Below are 18,994 nucleotides of genomic sequence, written 5' to 3' on the forward strand. Positions count from 1 at the left end.
CGGATTTGTTATTTCCGAATTTTATAATGTGATTGGCATTAAAAACACGCTCACCTTCAACGAAATTTCCTTTCCGAGGCTTTGTGTCAGCCCAATCACATATTGTGTCAATACTTATCATTTTATCGTAATTTAAAAACTTGGAAATTGCACGGTACACTATAGGAACTACGATAAATTTTCCCTAATCGGAGCCATGTTTTTAGGCTCCTCCTATTTGACGGATCCCAATAGATACATATAGAAAGATAAATATCGATTCAATAATTCAATTCTTTAATTTTTATTTGTAATATTTGCTTCAGTGTACAAATCAATTATTTAGGGAATGTTTAAGAAATAACAGCATCACTGTGTGCTGCAATCCAGTCTAAAAATGTTGTTACCCTTGTAAAGCCGCTTGGATCGCCAGCTTCACAGCTTTCATAACCTATAAATTTAGATATACCAACCTGTAACAGATAAAACAAAGAATAATAACAATGTTGTACCTCCCTTTGTAGTAGAAAGTAGAAAATGGAATAGTTTCTAAAATATTTTATTTTTCGAAAAATAAATCGTCATCGCAATTTAACTATAAAAAAAACATAACTTCTATAAAGAATGTTGGTTTATTTGAAAATTTTTAGATAAATTTCGACTTTTATCTAAAATAAATAATTTCTTTAATTTTGTCATAAGAAAATTGTGCCACAGACAATTGACAGCTACCACAACTGTTAAATTTTTTTATGTTATAAAAATAACTGCAACTCGTAAAAATGTCAACATTCTAATTGATTTTCTGTAATAGTTATAATTTTTTACATTTTAACTTAAAATTTGTATCCAATCAAAATAACAAAGTTGAAATTAACTTCCGATATAACTGGAAGAGGCCGAAATTTGAAAATATTTTAGCTAAAAAGGCATCCTGGATAACCCTTATTTATAAATTTTTAAATCTCTAACCTGCGTAGTTTTCTTAAAATTATAACGTGCCATTCAGTTTAAAGAACCCTTTATATATTTACCAATTTTCCATTGACGACGAGAGGTCCGCCTGAATCTCCATAGCAAATTCCTTTCCTACCTGTTCCTCCAGAACAAATAATTGAGTCTGTGATGTACTCACCGAACGTTACATTACAAACGTCATCTGCTATAATAGAAACATTTACATATCGCAATACGTCACTGATAGCGGTAGCATTATTAGAATCGTATCCCCAACCACTTGCTATAGCCTCAGATCCCACAAAACTGTTCGAAGCGTCAGCTCTACTGGGAAGCGCAATCAGTTGAACGTACTCTGTGAAAAATGGAATTAAAAAAATGTAAAGACAAATCACCGGATTTATACAGTAGAATTATTTTATCCTGTCCATCACGTAACCTGAACGAGAACGTCTCATTTATACAAGACCTTACGTTTCGTTTTCACTACATCTTCTCTGTATGGTTACACCAAAGATGTCTTTTGACTTAAACCAAGAATGTTGGGACGAATAAAATAATACTACTGTAGGTATATTAACACGGAGCAGAATAGGTCCAAAACATGACTATTTCACTTCTTCAATGATTCCCATTATATAAGTATCAAACAATCGTTGGAGAGACAGAAGAATTCTAAATAAAGCCGACAAATTAATTAATATGTTTGGTGGTTAATTATTACACATAATAAATATTTGAAGTAAAGAAAATAAATGTAGTTACGATTGAGAATAGCCGGTGTTGGAAGATAAACCGTGGCTATGTCATATTTCATTCTGTTATTCTTATACTCTTCATGTAATGTGAAATTGGAGGTTGAAATGCTTTGTTGGGTAGTTTCATTTCGTCGAATGTTATGCGTCCCCAATAACACTTCCAACGATATTACTCTGATTAGAAAAGGAAGAATAAAATGCTGCAAAGTACATTGAACAACGTTGTTCACAATAGAGCCTTACCCGTCATCCAAACAATGAGCAGCTGTTAACACGTATCTTCTGGTAATAAGAGATCCTCCACAGAAACTTCTCCCTGACTCGAAAATAAGGTTCAAAGCAACCTAAACAAATAAAAAGATTAGAGTAGTATTGTCACGCAGTGGAGTTTTAACGAAACTCAAAAACAGACCGCGACCAGTAGTGGAGTTTTAAACAAACTCAAAAACCATTTTAGACTTTAAAACGTATTTCAAAATTAATTAAATATTTCATAACGTTGCAATTCCTTTGAAATTTATAAAACAGATAAGAATTATCTATGTAGGGACAAGCAGAAATTAACGCAAGTTCGATAGTTCTGGTTATTGTGAACATTGTGGAAAAAGACAGAGGGGGTGCTTATCTAACCTACTAAGTATTGGAAATTCCATCAGTTTTACACTAAAGAAACTTCTAGAACCAGTGAATGATCCATGTTGAATTATGTACAAATAATCACTAATTCATCAATAAGTTTAGCGCGTGAACGGGGATCGATGGTCTAATCGGGGACGTTCGACTCGGGGACGCATTAACAAACAGACTCTACCCTTAAGAGCACAACCAGTAAGAAACACTAAGTGTTGGTGGCACTACCTCCTGGTCAGGATGATTGCAGCGCTCCTATCAATGTAAGTGGTTTCGTTAACTTTTATGGTGTATTGATCTTCAATGAGAAGACCCTTTTTCTAAACGTTTTTGTTCAATTTTTATTTGTGATGTTATCTATCTAAATTACCTGACAACTAACTCAAAATCTATTTGTAATTGTCATAACGCTTTTTAAATTTCATATCGGTTTTACTTTACTATACTTTAAAGTTGTTATTGTTTTCCAATCTTGCCTTTCTTATCGTTTTAGTACCTTACGCTCAGTCACGATAAAATAATAAAAACACATTATAATCAGATAATTAACATAAATAATTAACAAAAACAACTTAAATAACAAAATACCACGTGACATGCAATGTCCACAACGACTGCAACTGCAGTATCGTGGCTTGCCGTCGGAACGTCCTGTATTTGGCAAAGGTGTATGTAGTTGATTTCGTTGTCTGTTTTGATTGTATGAATTCCGTAGGTTTCACCTGGAACCGTTTTCTCTGGATACATTTCCCTTGGCACATCTCCTCCTCTGTTCTTATTTCCTTGATATCCTCTGTATTGATTTTGATAATTTAGTGAAAATTACCCCTTGATTTGAAGCCTGTTAATAATTATTTACGTTGCGCGGACGATATTGTGGTGTTAAGGGTGGATTCCGATTGTTTTGCTAGAACCTCGGCCGTATATTTTCTCTGCATTTTTTTGGGATGACCTTGGGCCTTGGGTTAGTGTTATGGTGAGAAGTGATGCAGGGCAGCCAAGGCCAACATGGCGGCGCCCATGGCTTGCATGAGCTAACCGTGTAGCATTTATATTCTCACTCATTCGTGCAAGTGCATGACAATTACAAATATAGTCTGTGAAACTCAAAGCGAAGATAAAATTATTTATAGAATAACTGAAGTTCAAAATGATTCAATGATTTAAATAAATATTGTTCTTAGTTTTTAACATGCGTCTATCATTTGAATGATTGTATTTATTACGTATTCCGTACTCTCATACGCAGATTGAAATTAAAATTTATAGTTGGATATCTTGTCTACTATTGATTTCCCAGTCTCATTCCCATTTTCCAATCATTAAGATAAGATTAAGAACGTGATTTTAATTTTAATACCATAAATCGAATAATTTTCGGAAAATTTACAGTTAAATTCCTATAATAGGAAAAGTTTCACTTGCATCGTGGTTTCATAAAACCACACAAATGTTTTTTTTTGGAAATCGTTTTTAATTCTTTTCCAATCCCTTTCCCAATTTTGTTCATTTCTTATATATTCGTTGTACCAAATATTAGCGGCACTCTCTAGGAAATTCCCGAAATAAACAATTTTATATGAATCTGTCTAACCATTACACGCAGTTATTATATCATATTTTGATAAAAAGGTTAGGGCAGAATCCGAGTGGTGGTATAAATTTAGAGGTAGCTGGTTGTTTTGTTTCCGCAAAAGCATTTGATAATGTAATAGTTTGCATGATTTAGTTTGGTGAATTAGTGGGAGGTTTTTGAGGGGTTGGTATGGCTAGTGTCGTTGGTAATTGCGGTTGATTTATTTGTAGTGTGGGTGATTCGAGCGTTTGTGTTATTTGATTTATATGAATCCGTTGTTAGGTTATTTGGGTTATTTTTAGGGTTCTGTAACATGTAGGTAAGGGTTGATGGGATTGTAAATTCAGCAGAGTTTGAATTTGTAGCCTGATATACTTTAGCTAACTCGAATGTAAAAGTAGATGGAGATAGTCGGGGTGAGCTCCTGGACAAGGATGATTAGGGTGTGAATGGATCTGTAGTAGTACTACTATGTGTTGGCCTGAACTCTTTTGAATTTGTTGCCCCTGGGTAATTTTGTTACTTTTTTATTCAACGTTTGCCTCCGAGCTCGATCTTTTCTGACTGCGCGTTACCCTTTTTTGTTCGTCGCCCATTTAAATTAAATAACGCCACATACTACTTCAAGTTGATTCCAATACATTATACTTAAAAAAAATAAAATTTACGCGCAATTTCAACAAATTACTCCCGTTCTAAAATAACATGTTACCTTTTATGGTTATGGTTACCAAGAAAAATTAGAATTGTCATAATTATAATATTTAAAACAAACGAATAAAAAAAAATAAAATGTAAGTGAAAAAATTTACAAAATACGTGATCTACAATTGAGGGATATCAGTGCCTACATGTCACGCGGTATTTTATTAGTTTTTTTTTGTTAATTATTTATTTTAATTATCTGATTATGTGTTTTTATTATTTTGTCGTAACTGGACGTAAGGTACTAAAATGATAAGAAAGGCAAGATTGGAAAACAATAGCAACTTTAAAGTATAGTAAAGTAAAACCGATATGAAATTTAAAAAGACGATATGACAATTACAAATAGATTTTGAGTTAGTTGTCAGGTAATTTAGATAGATAACATCACAAATGAAAATTGAACAAAAACGTTTATAAAAAGGATCTTTCTCTCAATGCAGATCAATACACCGTAAATGTTAACTAAATCACTTAGGTACATTGATAGGAGCGCTGCAATCATCCTGACCAGGAGGTAGTGTCACCAACACACAGGGTTATGGTTTTAAGCGTATCCTCTTAAGGGTAGAGTCTTTTTGTTAACGCGTTATAAAGTCAACCGTCCCCGATTAGGCTATCGATCCCCGTTCACGCGCTAAACTTTATTATTCGTACATAGTTCAATATGGATCATTCACTGATTTTAGAAATTTCCTTTATTTAGTGAAAAACTGATGAAATTTCCGATACTAAGTAGCTTAGAAACACCCCTGTCTTTTTCGATGACTTCGTGAAGTTCCACAATGTTCACAATAACCAGAACTATCGAAGTTGCGTTAATTTCTGCTTGTACCTACATAGATAATTCTTTTCGCTTACTGTTTTGTTGCTGCAGAAAGCCAATACGCTTATTTTGCAAGTAAATTAACTCGATATCTGTTTTATGATTTTTGAAAGAAATGCAACGTTATAATTATGAAATATTTAATTAATTTTGAAACATGTTTTAAAGTCTAAAATGGTTTTTGAGTTTGTTTAAGACTCCACTGCTGGTCGCTGAAATGATAATAAGGGGTCATGAAATAATCACTTATTCATCAATAAGTATAGCGAGTGAACGGGGATCGATGGTCTAATCGGGGACGTTCGACTCGGGGACGCATTAACAGAAAGACTCTACCCTTAAGAGCATAATCTAAGAACCATAAGTAATGTAAGTGTTGGTGGCACTACCTCCTGGTCAGGATGATTGCAGCGCTCCTATCAATGTAAGTGGTGTATTGATCTTCAATGAGAAGAAGATCCTTTTTCTAAACGTTTTTGTTCAATTTTCATTTGTGATGTAACTTTTAACCCTTAAATTTTGTTGCCTAAAACTCCTACAGCCTCCCTCCCGAGAATATCACATCTCCTAAGTTTTACACCCAAATTTCGTCCCCACCAAATCAATAATTTCGTCTTCTCAAAATTTGAGCCGTCCCCCGAAATTGCTTAGTTAAAACTTGGGAATGGAAAATAAACTTTTGATCAAACGTCAAAAGGAATACTTTGAATGTATTACAATGTATTAGTGAATTAATGTTACCTACTACAGATAATCTAAAATTATTGAGGATAAATTGTTGCTGCTGATACCTCCTTGTAGCTTAATAGTAGAATACTGATGCGTATAACCAGGAGTCCGGGTTCAATTCCCGGCATAGTAGTTAGCAGCAGCAACAATTTTTCCTCGTTCATTTGAGGTTAGAGGGTGAGATTAATTAAAAAATTACTTGGCTAATACAAATATCAACTGTATGTTACTTCTCTAATCATAATAACAGTTCAATTCTTGATATAAGAATAAGGTTACTACGAGAATAATGATAAGCCCAAGTTAATTAATCTCTATTTCAGAAATAATTCTTTATATTATTTTATTTTTATCACTTAAAAATTGTTCTTTCTGTACTTTTTTTAAAAATTCATTCTGTCAAATTTTTTCTAAATATAAATCAAATTACGTAAAAAGCACAGTCTGTTGAAGATATAAATAAATAAATATTCATACTTGATATGGTAAAGAATTTGGTGCAGCTTCATTCCCTCCCACAATCCTTACGTCATCAGAGAGTGGAAGCTGACGAAGTTCTGTGGGAATTTCAGACAAATCTCTAGTTACGTAAGCCTGCAAAAACGACAACAAATTAATTCACAATCGACCTAATTGTAAGTTAATTTCACTGCTTTACCGTAACTAACGAGAATGTTATGAAAATTAAGACAATCTTTTCCATTTCTACTCCTAACAGAAATACTGTACAGTACTTGGTAGAATCGCGCTTTATAAAGGAATGTTTAATGTTTTTTCAATCTTTCAGATAAAGCTTGTAATTAATGTAGTGAAAATCGACCCTGAGACAAAACCGACCCTGATACGAAATCGACTCTGTAATTAACAGGTGGGACTAAGTCGAACCTGTGTTTAGTTCACTATACATATACAAATCTCTACGTAGGTACTTGAAGTTCATGTTATATATACTGGCATGTGTAAAAATTAATATCTGTTCTGTTATTTACGTTTTTATAACATTGTTTTTAGCTTTATTCATTTTTTTGGGTTCCTTATGTATATGTTAAATGTATATATCTTATTGCAGGTTTTGTAGATAAAATAAATAAAGTGTCTGTTTCAGGTTTCCGATATTTATATTTCTTTTTTACCTTCTAAACTGAGAAACATTCTATCTGTTAAGTAACCATTATACATGACTTCTTCTTTAAAACAATTAATAATTTAGTAAGTCTACTATTCCACCCTTCGACAGCATTAGGTACTATACGGTGTCTACTTCCGTGATAATTTTACATTTCAACCGATACAATTAAATTTTAGTCGAGTTTACCTCAGGGTCGATTTTGTCCCAGAATCATTTAAAATCTGGTATTGGCTCTGATTTAATACACTTTATTGTTATTGAAAATTATGTTGCTGGTAATTCCAGTCGGCTTATGCAATTGTTCATTATATATACCTTCAGGATAGGAATTTATCAGTAATTATTATTAAATTAATTAGATATAAACATAATAATTCGATCCTACTCTATGCAGACAACAAACTTTCCTTTACTTTTTATTTGTTTATTTTTTCTTTTTAATAAAAATACCTGTTGAAAGTTAGGTTTTGGTTAGTTTATGTTACCCTTGTTTGAAATACATGCCTATGTTGCTCTTATTTTAAATAATAATTGACTTAAACATGAAGAGCTACTCAGAGACATATTGGAAGCAGAAACGGAATTTAAGAGAGGTGAAGGTAGACCTAGATTAAATTGCTGTTCAAAAATGGATGTTCTAGTCATAAGAATATGCGAAGATTAACTCAGTATAGGAAAAAGTGGAGGCGATGATGATGATGATGAATAATTGACTAGCTCAGAAAATTGCAGATCCACGAGTGCGCATAGCAAGATCACTTTCCTATGTTTAGTCATAATAATGGTGATGTTACGAGACAATTATAAAATATAAGAAATAGAACGGAATGTCTTATAGTCAATGGTTTACAGTTGATTAGTGATTATCGCATTGAAATAACGGTCTTCTCACTTCGTTACTTCCAATTAACTTTGTGACTCCATAAAATTTTGTATATTTAATTCTTATTCCTGATTGATAAAAAAAAGTACCTATTAATAAACATACTTTTGGCTAGGTTTAGGTTAGGCTCAGATCAAGGACAGCATCACACCATATTTTTCGGGCCCCAGCTCCTAGCTGCCCCAAGAGCTCCGTGGCTTTCCAACGACTATTAGCATTTAGTTGTAAGAGTTTTACGGATACAGCCCCTCGTTGATATTCCTCTTAAGTAGCTTTTTCCGTTTTTCTATATAGTACAACGCATACTATCCACCGATGCTCATTATTGATGGAGTCACAATTATGGTACTTACTTCATCTGTGAGGTGCAACTCTTTGCCTCGTGCTTCGCTTTCTTAATACCTTTACTCTTGCAGGGCATGATGTAATGACCAAGGTCCAGACACTTGAAGCACCTAAATTGGAACACCCTTTCTTCCAGTCGACAGGAATTCCACCCAGTCCTAACGCGTCTCCTTTGAAGAAGCTCCGGACAGAAGATAAGCCTTCCCTAGCCCAGCACCGACCATACCTAATCTCTTTCAAATGGGCTAAGAGATCCATGTGAAAATCCTTGAACTAATTAATAAAAATGCTTCACACATTGATAACGAAACGTATCATATTCCTTAATTTTCTTGGAGTTCTAATTGTGGCAGTTTACGTGCATAATACATTGCTGTTATAATTAAAACCTCCCGTTGTTGTAGTTAAACTCTAAATAAGAAATCAGAAGATTTTTTGTTTTTTTTAAAAAGAGTTTTCTACGAAGTGGCAACGTATACTTCATTTACTTTCTCTAGCGATCTGCCCCTTCCAATGTCTTGGATGCGCACTGGCAAAATCGTAGGTAGGGAGGAAAAAGCTCATTATCCTCTCAACTCTTGTTCATTAAACATACTTTTTCATACAGAAACTGCCAAAAGTTTTGTTCAATCATGAATAGTACTGCGAGTCGAAAACAAGCGTTAAAGCCTTTAATATGTCTTCAAATATAAATAAACATCTCGTTAATATTTTCAGTAGTAAATGGTACCAATAACAGCACATTTAAGTAATGCAATTGTAGTGGATAAAATGTCAATTTTTCCGTGCAGTACTGTACGGATTATACGCTCCTCACCGGTTAAGAGTTTGGCCGAGAGTTGTCTCCTTCCTTTTCTGGCCTAGTGCTGTTCTTTACTACTTTGCGCCGGTCAAACTGAAGGTCACATCGCTACAGAAAGTAAACGAAGTATAACTACTAGGAGTATTGAAGCAGATAAACAAGTTGTCATGTATTTATATATATTTAAGATTTTTCGATTTTTGAAGTGAGCCTATTCTATAACAAACCAAACAAAGTAAAAGATGTGTTTTTAAAATACATTGTAATAATAGCGAAGCCCTTTAAATTGGGCAAGGTGGGCAACTCCTTAAAAAACGCATAGACCGACATTTAAAATTTATAATAAGTGAACATAAATGTAGAAGTATAAAACCGACGTAGATAGCTCACAACTACTAAATAGATTTAAACAATTTAAAATTACTGCACACACAAAATAAAGGGAGACGACTTATTAATCTCTTAAAAATTGTTGAATTAAGCCAAGCCAACGCTTCTCAAATAAATACACAAAAGAGGCGTTTTTAAAATAAATTGTAATAATTGTGAAACCGCTTATATTAGATAGAATAGGCGGCTCCTTAAAAAAACATTTAAAGTGTATAATAAATGGAAATAAATGTGCAAATATATAACTGACAACTAACTGCAGAGCTCACAAACTCTCAATAGATACAAACAATATAAATTTCCTGCACACAAAAAATTAACCAATCTATGAAAAGATCTACTAGTCCAGAGCCGGGCAAACTCGGCTCTTTTGACTCCCGAGCTGTTCAGGTATAGGCAAGGAGCTCCTCATTGATCTTGCGAGTGCGAGTGAGATGATTCTTTCCTTTTCGTATCCCTTCCATTTCGTAGGTGAGTCCCCTCTTCTATAGCCGAACCTAATAGTATTGCGAGCGTAGTAAGAAATTTTTCGTAGGTATTATTTAAGTTGCGTGAGAGGCTTCGCTCGTCTACGGGATGAAGGGGCTTGATATGGGAGTGGAAGGGAGAATAAAAAGAGAAAGCAATATGGGTCATTACTGCTTACTCTATCATACTCATTGAAGGGTATGGAGTGACTCAAACTAACCTCAGGTAGCGGCTCCTACGAAGTTAAAGTTTTCCCGGCTCTGTACTAGTCTATCCATTACTAATGGCTAGACCGCATTTGGGTCTTCCCCGTTTTTATAAACTATAAGATAGATAACCGGTAAAGTTGTTATTTCTCTACTCTAATGGCCGTGTTACACGGCGCGAAAAAAGAAATGAAAGAAACCGCTAGGACGCACTTGTCCACTCCAGGCCGCGCCGCCGGACCCATTACCCAGAGCGTGGATTGGCAATTCACGCGCTATGTAACATGACCTTAATATATTTGTGATACAAAAACAGGTGTTTTTTATTAATGTAATTATTTATTTATTTATCTATAATCTCAATTTCTGAAGCATGCTTCATCGAGTAGTATTAAAAATCTTAATGTTGATATTGGGTCCATCAAGTTATCGAGTTATCAAGTGAATTTCCTGTGATTCATTTAATCAGTAGATATGTGCTTTCATGAATAATAACTCTAATTTTAAATCCGTTTCTAATTTTATTATACCTGGTAGCAACTCGTTTGTGTGGAGGTTGAACCTCGAATGCCTAAATTAACCTTTCGTGAGTATAGAAGTGACTTCTTTTTATTGAAGGCGACTCGACCCTGCGCTATCCTCTACTTTATATCCCTACTACTCCTTCCATCCTGACATATCTGACTTCCTAGATACCTAAAGTCAGCCACTTCTTCTCATTTTTCGTCTCCTACCTTTATATTCGCTCTTTCACTACTTTTACTTCCCTTGACAACCTTTAATGTCTCTACTACCACTACTCGGCTTGAGTAGTCTGGCGGCTGTGGGATGCTTCTTTCCATTAGCTCCTTTTCAATATTTTCCAAATGTTCATCGAACGTTTTTGAGATTATAATAATGTCATCTAAATACACTCCGGAAATACCTCTAAGTGGTAACAAAAGTTTATTCGTTAGTCTTTGAAATACACTGGGCGCATTACAAAACCCAAACGGAAGGTGGTTATACTCATACTGACCTCGTGACCTGTCGGTGTAACAAATGAAGTGAGACGTTTTGAAGATTCTGCAACGGGAATCTGATGGTAACTAGATGCCAAGTCCAGTGTCGTAAAATATTTAGCACCCTGTGTATATTTATACATTTGGTCATCAATCAGGGGTAGTGGGTAACGCTCTTTCACAGTCATGGAATTAAGTTTACGAAAATCCACGCACATGCGGTATTCACCATTTTTCTTACGAACCAACAACACAAGTGACGCATAGTTAGATTGGGAATCACGAATTATATTCGACTGCAATAGATCACTAACAATATCGTTCACTTTTTCTTTCTCCCCAGAACTCATTCGGTACTGCATATACATAAACGGTTTATCATTTTCTAACTGTATTTGCACTTCAGTAGCTTTCGCAACACCCAATTCAGAATTATCAATTGTCAAGCACTCGCGATATTTATTAATAACAGTAAGTAAACGTTTTCGAACATCAAGATTGTCTAAACCTATTTTAACTTCGGATTCTGATAATGTTTTTCAGTATGTACCTAAAGCAGATATCACTTTTTGCGGTTCACACGGTTCACATGACAACAATCTGACAATTGGATTTTCGGTACCAATTTCTAAACCATTATCGGACTGATTGATCACTGGTAAAACGACTTCGCCAGACTGATCTGTATGTAAAATCACATCCGGTATTAAATGCCCTTTCCCCGGTTCATCTCGTAAACTGTTTTCTATATACAAATCTTTGTCACTTATATATTCCCCTTGCACGTGAATTACACCGATATGATTAGGAGATAACACTGTTGCTTTTACCCTCTTTCTCGAAAGACACTTAAACTATCTTTATCTTTAACAATTAAAATATCCGGCTTTTTTTGTTTGTCCTATTATTAATGGAAAGTGTATTTTTTCTACTTCGTCAATTTTTGACATTAAATTCACTGCCCCTAGCATTTGAAGTAAACCCCGATTTCTTCCTGTTCATCGTCTGCCATAACGCGGCATTGTAATCTTTACAGGTGGGAAATCCTCTAAGTAGAATTCCTTTCCATTATTCCCAAGAATGTTTTATGGATGGCAACGATTCATACCATTGCAAAGTCAGGCCAGACAATTTGGAAATGGCCTACATTATTGACTCACGTTCGGTGCATTTAAAGATTTCCTTTAGTTCATCCACTTTTTGGATCCATTGCTCAATCGAGTGGCTCGTATTTTCCGGTTCAAACACAGGTATTACATCTCGAAATCCATTACTTGTCTTTACGCCCCTTGGATTGATCGATTGTGATGATGATGTGCTTGATACATGTTCAGTTAATTGACCTACTATTTTGGTTAACTGACTTAATTAATCGCTCGTACTCATAGGTAATTCAATACCATGAATTGACGTAACGAATTGATTGACACTCTCATATTTAGAAGATGTAGAAAGTTGTCTAACTCGTTGAAAACTCATTTTCACCACCACATAATACTAAAACATACACAGACATACACTATATTGTGTGTTTATAATTTATTAGATACACAACGAACATTGTAAAGTACTCCCTTTCAAAAAATATTTAATTACCAGAGTTCTCTTGCTTGAACATATTTTATGTCATGCGTTTTCGTTAGTATGAATTTAGAATTCTAGGTTATTCCTGAATTTAATTTTTGTGTTTTAACAGGCTCACATAACTAGGGAATGGTATAAAATTATAACTGCTCCTAAAATACCTCCCACAGGATTTCATTAGCTTGCATCCACTGAAGATATAAGTTAAGGGTCCAGAGAGGTAATGAAATTATACCGAACTCTTTACCATATTACTAACTAAGGAAACGGGTCTTCAAAAGTACCACGCTTGGTCACAGGGGCGGGGGTTTTCGTCACGTATTCAATATCCTCTAGGGAAAACTCGATTTTTTTCGAGTTATATTCAAAACTTTCTGTTTGCATAAAATGAGTTAAAACCATATTTATGAATTACTACATGAAAACTAGAAGGAAGGGGGGGGGGTCTTGGTCTATACTTCGGGTGGTTATCGAGAAGGGAAGGGGGATGAAAACTGTAAAAGAATGGCTTACATAGAATAGGTACGTTCCCTAAGTATTGAAAGTATTTGGAATAATTGATGTTTAATCAGAATTTCGGGTTTAGTTAGTTAGAGAATTATTTTTGATTTGGTATCGCGTATGCTTCGGTTTCCTTGCTAATGTAATCCGTAATGACCAAGGTGTATCGGTTATCGGAGTCTATCAGTATGTCAATGGAAATGGTCCTGCCACGTCGACTGCAATTCTTCTAAAAGGCGCCTCCACGTGGTACTGCTGTATTCGTCCACGACTTTCCGTATCCTGTACCTTACTGGCGGCAAATATCAAACAAAAAAAAATCTCTCCCAAATCTTCCCTAAGGTCTTCATAACTCCGAAATGTCCTTCGCCACATGTTATTTTTAAGACTTTCAGCTCTCGGCTCCACCTGAAGTTGGTTTCTAGTTCCATCTGGGCTCTTCCACATTCTTTTAAAAACACTGCGATAGGAGAATTCTGCTGGGCCCAATAACTTTTTGTTGTGGTGTCTCACATCTGCCCACGATGGACTTGAGGTGCCGGATTCCTTTCATCTCATTATTGGATTCATCCTTCTTTTGATCTTTAATTAATTCACTATCTCCAGAATCCTTCAATTTGAACAGTGGTACGATTACAACAGATCGATGCCAGTCCTTTCCTCTCCGCAAATGAACATTGTTTGTAGTTATCGTTTAAAGCCTCCGGGATAGTATATCTGTACTATATACATATATCAACTAATATAAATACTATGTATTAAAATTAATTTATTCGCCAAATATCGTTTTATTCGTTAATTTGTGTATCATAATTCCCTTTGAAGACAAAAATAAACATGAGAACTTAGTATATATTATACATTGCGCTTTTAATTTTTTATTCAACTAGTTTTATTTGATTTGTGGTATTTAGTGATAATCTGGTAATGATGCAGGTATTCCTAATAATTCTGTTTAACACGATAATAAAATATAAACGTTCTGTACATTAAGGCTGGAGTGCGCCATCTCTGCATTCTAACTGAAAACTGTACCGAACATTAGAAAATTAAAAACAGAAAATGACCATGGGGTATAAACAGGATAACCATAGCAACATGTAAGTATTCATTGAACTAATCTCTATTGTTCAATATATTTGCAGTTATATTCACATTCAATTGTATCTAATCTATATTGTATCTTTAATCTATGAATTGTACGTTCAGTTCGGTTCAGTGGGTTCAGTTGTAAAAAAAATGGTTAAAAGTGACTAAGGAAAATGTGTTAATTATACCTTGATAATCAGTAATTAAAAATGGAATTTTGCAATACAAAGTATGTAGACATTTTGGAGAACAGGCGAAAAGAATGGAGCAACTTATCGTTTATGTATCGAGAAATCAGCCCTGTGCTATCCTACAGACATCACAGTATTACAAGTCCAGAAAAACATAAAGAAAATGTCCTTAACAGTTCTAAAATTCAAGAACTGATTAAGAAGGTGCTTTGTTCAATATAATATTATTTAGTCTTTATTTTATATTTAATTATAGGTATACCAAGAGAGTAATGTATCTGAAATTAAATTAGAAAAGGATATTGGATTTATTTTAGATGAAATTGGTTTTGAAAAGGAATTAACAGTAGTTAGATGGCTAGGATGGACTTTACTTAAACTATACCTAAAAGGTCTGCAGGGAATTCTTGTCAATGAGTGTCTGGTTTTTAATGTTAGTAACAGTAAAGTTATAATTTAGATGAATACTAAGCCTATTTTAGTTGAGATCTATTATGGGAAATTGTCCAGTTATATTTGTACCATCTCACAGAAGCTATGTTGATTTTACAGTCATGTCATATTTGTGTTTCCATTACGATATTGAATTGCCTGCAATTGCTGCAGGAATAGGTAAATAATTCATATTTATTTCCAATATTCTTTTAATAACATTGATTTTACATTAGATTTCAAAGGTATGGCAATATTTGGCAAACTTTTGCGACAAGTGGGAGCATTTTATATGAGAAGGTCTTTCCGTGACACAGACTTTTTATATTGGCAAATATTTCAACAGTATATTGAAGATATCATGACAAAGGGACATCAACCTATTGAATTCTTTATTGAGGGTACCAGAAGTCGTACTGGGAAAAGTCTTTATCCAAAACTGGGTGCGTTTGAGGGTCATTGGTTACTTTCAGTAAATAAACAAACACATTTTAGGTTTATTGTCCATGTTGTTAAAACCTTACTTTACTTCAGAAGTGCCAGATATTCTTTTTGTGCCAGTAAATTTAAGTTATGATCGAGTATTAGAGGAAAGACTGTTTGCATTTGAACTTCTAGGTGTTCCAAAGCCTAAGGAGTCAACCAAAGTAATATTTTTTATATTCATATGTAAGCCCAATCATATCAATAAATTTTTAGGGATTTTTCCGGTCTTTACGTTATCTCCATCAGGACTATGGAAACGTTTACGTTACATTTTGCAGTCCCATTTCAGCAGCTGATTATTTTAGTAGCAAAATAGATCGATCTGTTCACAATTTACAGCCAAAACACGCCATGGAATTCACTAATAAAGAGAAGAATCTCATATCACAATTCGCCGTCGAAATCGTTGACAATCAGCAAAGAAATTCAACAATTACATTTTCTAATCTTATTGCTGCTGTTCTATTAAATGGCTATTCAAATAACAAAACTGTTACATTAAATGAGGCAGAAAAAGATGTGTTATCACTTAAATCAATGTTAAATGCTCTTGGAGCAAATATTTTCTCCAGTAAATTTGATGAGGATTTAAAAAATGTATTGGAAATTCATAAAAATCTATTTTGTTTACATGAAAGGACTTTGCAACTTGTGAAAAATCACGAAAAATTAACTTACACAGCAGCAGAGAGATTGAAAGGTCACAATTTTTTAGAGACAACAATGAACTATTCTGTGCCATTTATTTTATTGCAAGAGTACGTTAATCCTCTAATGTATTTTTGTATAAATCCTTCTTTAATAGTATGCATTTTGAAGAGCAAGCACTTCATAATTTCGAAGGCAGGCAAGTTTTTTTTCTCATATTTCTTGTGCATGTAGTAATATGTAGTATAATTCATATCATATCTTCATCATGATTAACCTTAGGACTATTTCTGCATGAACTCATGTAACATCTTCATATCTTGTGTTTGTAGATGTCTTTGGGGAATTCACTTTTCTGAGGTCTCTTTTTTCGTATGAATTTGTCGGCATAAAAAGAGAACAATTGGTGTGTGACCAATTTATGTTTGATATATAAGTGTTTTAAAAACATTTTTGCAGGACTTTGAAAATTGCTGGTGTAAATTAAAAGAATTTGAAGTAATTTCCTACAATAACAACGTCGATACTAATTCCGTAGTGGGTAAAAATACAATGCTGATCAGCTTATTTGATAAACTCATGGAACCTTTTTTTGTAACTTATTACATTGTAGCTTCAGTTGTTCAGAAAGTGAGTGAAGATTTTTGGTGTTGTATTGTAAATTATGAAAATTAAAACTCATACTTTTCAGGAAGACGAAATTTCAGAGAAAAGTATTACCGAAGAAAGTCAAGCCCTATTAGAAGAACTTCTTAATGAGGACAAAACGTTTATAAACCCCTATATATTATCTTTAAATTCGATTTCTAATTGCATTTTTAGTCTTAGCTCAATTGGTGTCATAACGAGAATTAAAATGTATGTATTTAATTATTTGTGTATTGCATTTTCAGATTTTATTTTTGTATTTTTAGAAAAAGTTCTGTAATTTATCGTGTCAATTACCAAAAATTGGCAGAATTATTAAGCCGACTAAGTAAGTTCAAATACAATTAATCTATTTTTCTTCTGTTGTAAAGGTAACAATATTTTAGGAAATTACGTGCAACTAATTTCTTCAACATCAATTAAAGAAGAGTCCAATGAATTAAAACTTACATCAAAGTTTTAAAATAAATAATTTTATTACTTTACCTAGGATTATTTTGGGTGCCATTGTTATTTTTGTAACTTCTTTATATAACTTATTGTAGTCATTATACATATTTGTTATCAGTTTATTTTCTTTTTGGACTAGTTCTTGAATTTCCTTTACAGAAGTTTAAAATACTTATGATTAGAATAAGCGCTCAATAATATAAAAAAACAGCTATTCATATTATCGATTATTTCGCTTTAACGACAGTTATTGTAATATATAATAAACATCTAAATTAACAAAAACTATGCTACAGACGTGAAAGTACTACTTTTTTTGAATATTTAAATAATGTTTTGGATAACATTAATTCTAGTTGCTCAAATCATATCGCATGCTGCGCACGCAGCTTCATCTCAACGTATCAAAAGAAGTATAATTTAAAATTTACATAAAAAAATATGTATTTACTAAAAAACAGTTCCAAGAAGAAGAATATTCATCCCCAGAAATTTTTGATAAACATTACAAATGCGTTGTAGTCATCCGTCGCTGGCTGTAAATTGTTTTTCAATTCTCACTTGTAATAACCACTAATCAGTCGTTATATGGCGTTGGGGATGAGTGTCTGGTTTTTAATGTTAGTAACAGTAAAGTTATAATTTAGATGAATACTAAGCCTATTTTAGTTGAGATCTATTATGGGAAATTGTCCAGTTATATTTGTACCATCTCACAGAAGCTATGTTGATTTTACAGTCATGTCATATTTGTGTTTCCATTACGATATTGAATTGCCTGCAATTGCTGCAGGAATAGGTAAATAATTCATATTTATTTCCAATATTCTTTTAATAACATTGATTTTACATTAGATTTCAAAGGTATGGCAATATTTGGCAAACTTTTGCGACAAGTGGGAGCATTTTATATGAGAAGGTCTTTCCGTGACACAGACTTTTTATATTGGCAAATATTTCAACAGTATATTGAAGATATCATGACAAAGGGACATCAACCTATTGAATTCTTTATTGAGGGTACCAGAAGTCGTACTGGGAAAAGTCTTTATCCAAAACTGGGTGCGTTTGAGGGTCATTGGTTACTTTCAGTAAATAAACAAACACATTTTAGGTTTATTGTCCATGTTGTTAAAACCTTACTTTACTTCAGAAGTGCCAGATATTCTTTTTGTGCCAGTAAATTTAAGTTATGATCGAGTATTAGAGGAAAGACTGTTTGCATTTGAACTTCTAGGTGTTCCAAAGCCTAAGGAGTCAACCAAAGTAATATTTTTTATATTCATATGTAAGCCCAATCATATCAATAAATTTTTAGGGATTTTTCCGGTCTTTACGTTATCTCCATCAGGACTATGGAAACGTTTACGTTACATTTTGCAGTCCCATTTCAGCAGCTGATTATTTTAGTAGCAAAATAGATCGATCTGTTCACAATTTACAGCCAAAACACGCCATGGAATTCACTAATAAAGAGAAGAATCTCATATCACAATTCGCCGTCGAAATCGTTGACAATCAGCAAAGAAATTCAACAATTACATTTTCTAATCTTATTGCTGCTGTTCTATTAAATGGCTA

General features: G+C 33.6%; 3 protein-coding genes and 1 long non-coding RNA gene across 10 annotated transcripts in view; 3 read left to right on the plus strand and 1 right to left on the minus strand.

Annotated features, from left to right (window-relative positions):
• Positions 1–255: 255 nt before the first annotated feature.
• Positions 256–11,998, minus strand: LOC108736846 (brachyurin-like). 4 transcript variants are annotated; one of them, XM_025980887.1, is made up of 6 exons: positions 11,402–11,991; positions 6,638–6,754; positions 1,938–2,038; positions 1,702–1,868; positions 1,014–1,291; positions 256–452 (listed from the first exon to the last, which is right to left on the minus strand). In XM_025980887.1, exons 1-6 carry the CDS (start codon positions 11,750–11,752, stop codon positions 333–335), a joined length of 1,134 nt encoding a protein of 377 aa, XP_025836672.1. In that variant the 5' UTR covers positions 11,753–11,991; the 3' UTR covers positions 256–332. The 4 variants fall into 4 exon arrangements, 3 of the variants coding, with proteins under 3 accessions (XP_025836672.1, XP_025836673.1, XP_025836674.1); XM_025980888.1 differs by lacking the exon at positions 11,402–11,991 and adding an exon at positions 6,819–7,104; XR_003232419.1 differs by lacking the exon at positions 256–452 and adding an exon at positions 1,343–1,611 and having other exon boundaries at positions 1,200–1,291; positions 11,402–11,998.
• LOC112906561 lies at positions 2,047–9,011 on the plus strand. Of its 3 annotated transcripts, none has more exons than XR_003232421.1 (3): positions 2,047–2,161; positions 5,618–5,855; positions 8,288–9,011. It is a non-coding gene; the product is annotated as an uncharacterized LOC112906561 (long non-coding RNA). The 3 variants fall into 3 exon arrangements; XR_003232420.1 differs by lacking the exon at positions 2,047–2,161 and adding an exon at positions 3,759–5,506; XR_003232422.1 differs by lacking the exon at positions 2,047–2,161 and adding an exon at positions 3,759–5,506 and having other exon boundaries at positions 5,628–5,855.
• Positions 11,999–14,656: 2,658 nt separating the features above from the next.
• LOC108736861 (dihydroxyacetone phosphate acyltransferase) lies at positions 14,657–17,533 on the plus strand. 2 transcript variants are annotated; one of them, XM_018469446.2, is made up of 11 exons: positions 14,657–14,953; positions 15,006–15,182; positions 15,232–15,361; positions 15,418–15,624; positions 15,677–15,828; positions 15,881–16,514; positions 16,648–16,721; positions 16,775–16,945; positions 17,007–17,173; positions 17,230–17,291; positions 17,350–17,533. In XM_018469446.2, the coding sequence occupies exons 1-11, from the start codon at positions 14,768–14,770 to the stop codon at positions 17,424–17,426; spliced, it is 2,037 nt and encodes a 678-aa protein (XP_018324948.1). In that variant the 5' UTR covers positions 14,657–14,767; the 3' UTR covers positions 17,427–17,533. The 2 variants fall into 2 exon arrangements, with proteins under 2 accessions (XP_018324948.1, XP_018324949.1); XM_018469447.2 differs by having other exon boundaries at positions 15,716–15,828.
• Positions 17,534–18,024: 491 nt separating this feature from the next.
• LOC112906562 (dihydroxyacetone phosphate acyltransferase-like) overlaps positions 18,025–18,994 on the plus strand; it is a 1,401-nt gene continuing 431 nt past the window's right edge. The window contains exons 1-5 of the mRNA XM_025980891.1: positions 18,025–18,033; positions 18,083–18,212; positions 18,269–18,475; positions 18,528–18,679; positions 18,732–18,990. Coding sequence (XP_025836676.1) covers positions 18,095–18,212; positions 18,269–18,475; positions 18,528–18,679; positions 18,732–18,990 — 736 coding nt within the window. The 5' untranslated portion in view covers positions 18,025–18,033; positions 18,083–18,094. The remainder of the gene's footprint in view (positions 18,034–18,082; positions 18,213–18,268; positions 18,476–18,527; positions 18,680–18,731; positions 18,991–18,994) is intronic.

The sequence above is a fragment of the Agrilus planipennis genome, unplaced genomic scaffold, assembly GCF_000699045.2.
Source record: "Agrilus planipennis isolate EAB-ADULT unplaced genomic scaffold, Apla_2.0 scaffold4, whole genome shotgun sequence".
In the NCBI taxonomy this organism is placed as follows: domain Eukaryota; kingdom Metazoa; phylum Arthropoda; class Insecta; order Coleoptera; family Buprestidae; genus Agrilus; species Agrilus planipennis.

Excerpts from the sequence above, each read along its gene's own strand:
- LOC108736846 (XM_025980887.1), bottom strand. The coding sequence starts at position 11,752 with ATGTATATGCAGTACCGAATGAGTTCTGGGGAGAAAGAAAAAGTGAAC. Across the intron at positions 2,039-6,637 it reads CAAATTCTTTACCATATCAA|GTTGCTTTGAACCTTATTTT; the intron begins GTATGAATATTT and ends TTATTTGTTTAG. Across the intron at positions 1,292-1,701 it reads AACACCGGCTATTCTCAATC|AGTACGTTCAACTGATTGCG; the intron begins GTAACTACATTT and ends CATTTTTCACAG.
- LOC108736861 (XM_018469446.2), top strand. The coding sequence starts at position 14,768 with ATGGAATTTTGCAATACAAAGTATGTAGACATTTTGGAGAACAGGCGA. Across the intron at positions 14,954-15,005 it reads TTCAAGAACTGATTAAGAAG|GTATACCAAGAGAGTAATGT; the intron begins GTGCTTTGTTCA and ends ATTTAATTATAG. Across the intron at positions 16,946-17,006 it reads TAGCTTCAGTTGTTCAGAAA|GAAGACGAAATTTCAGAGAA; the intron begins GTGAGTGAAGAT and ends CATACTTTTCAG.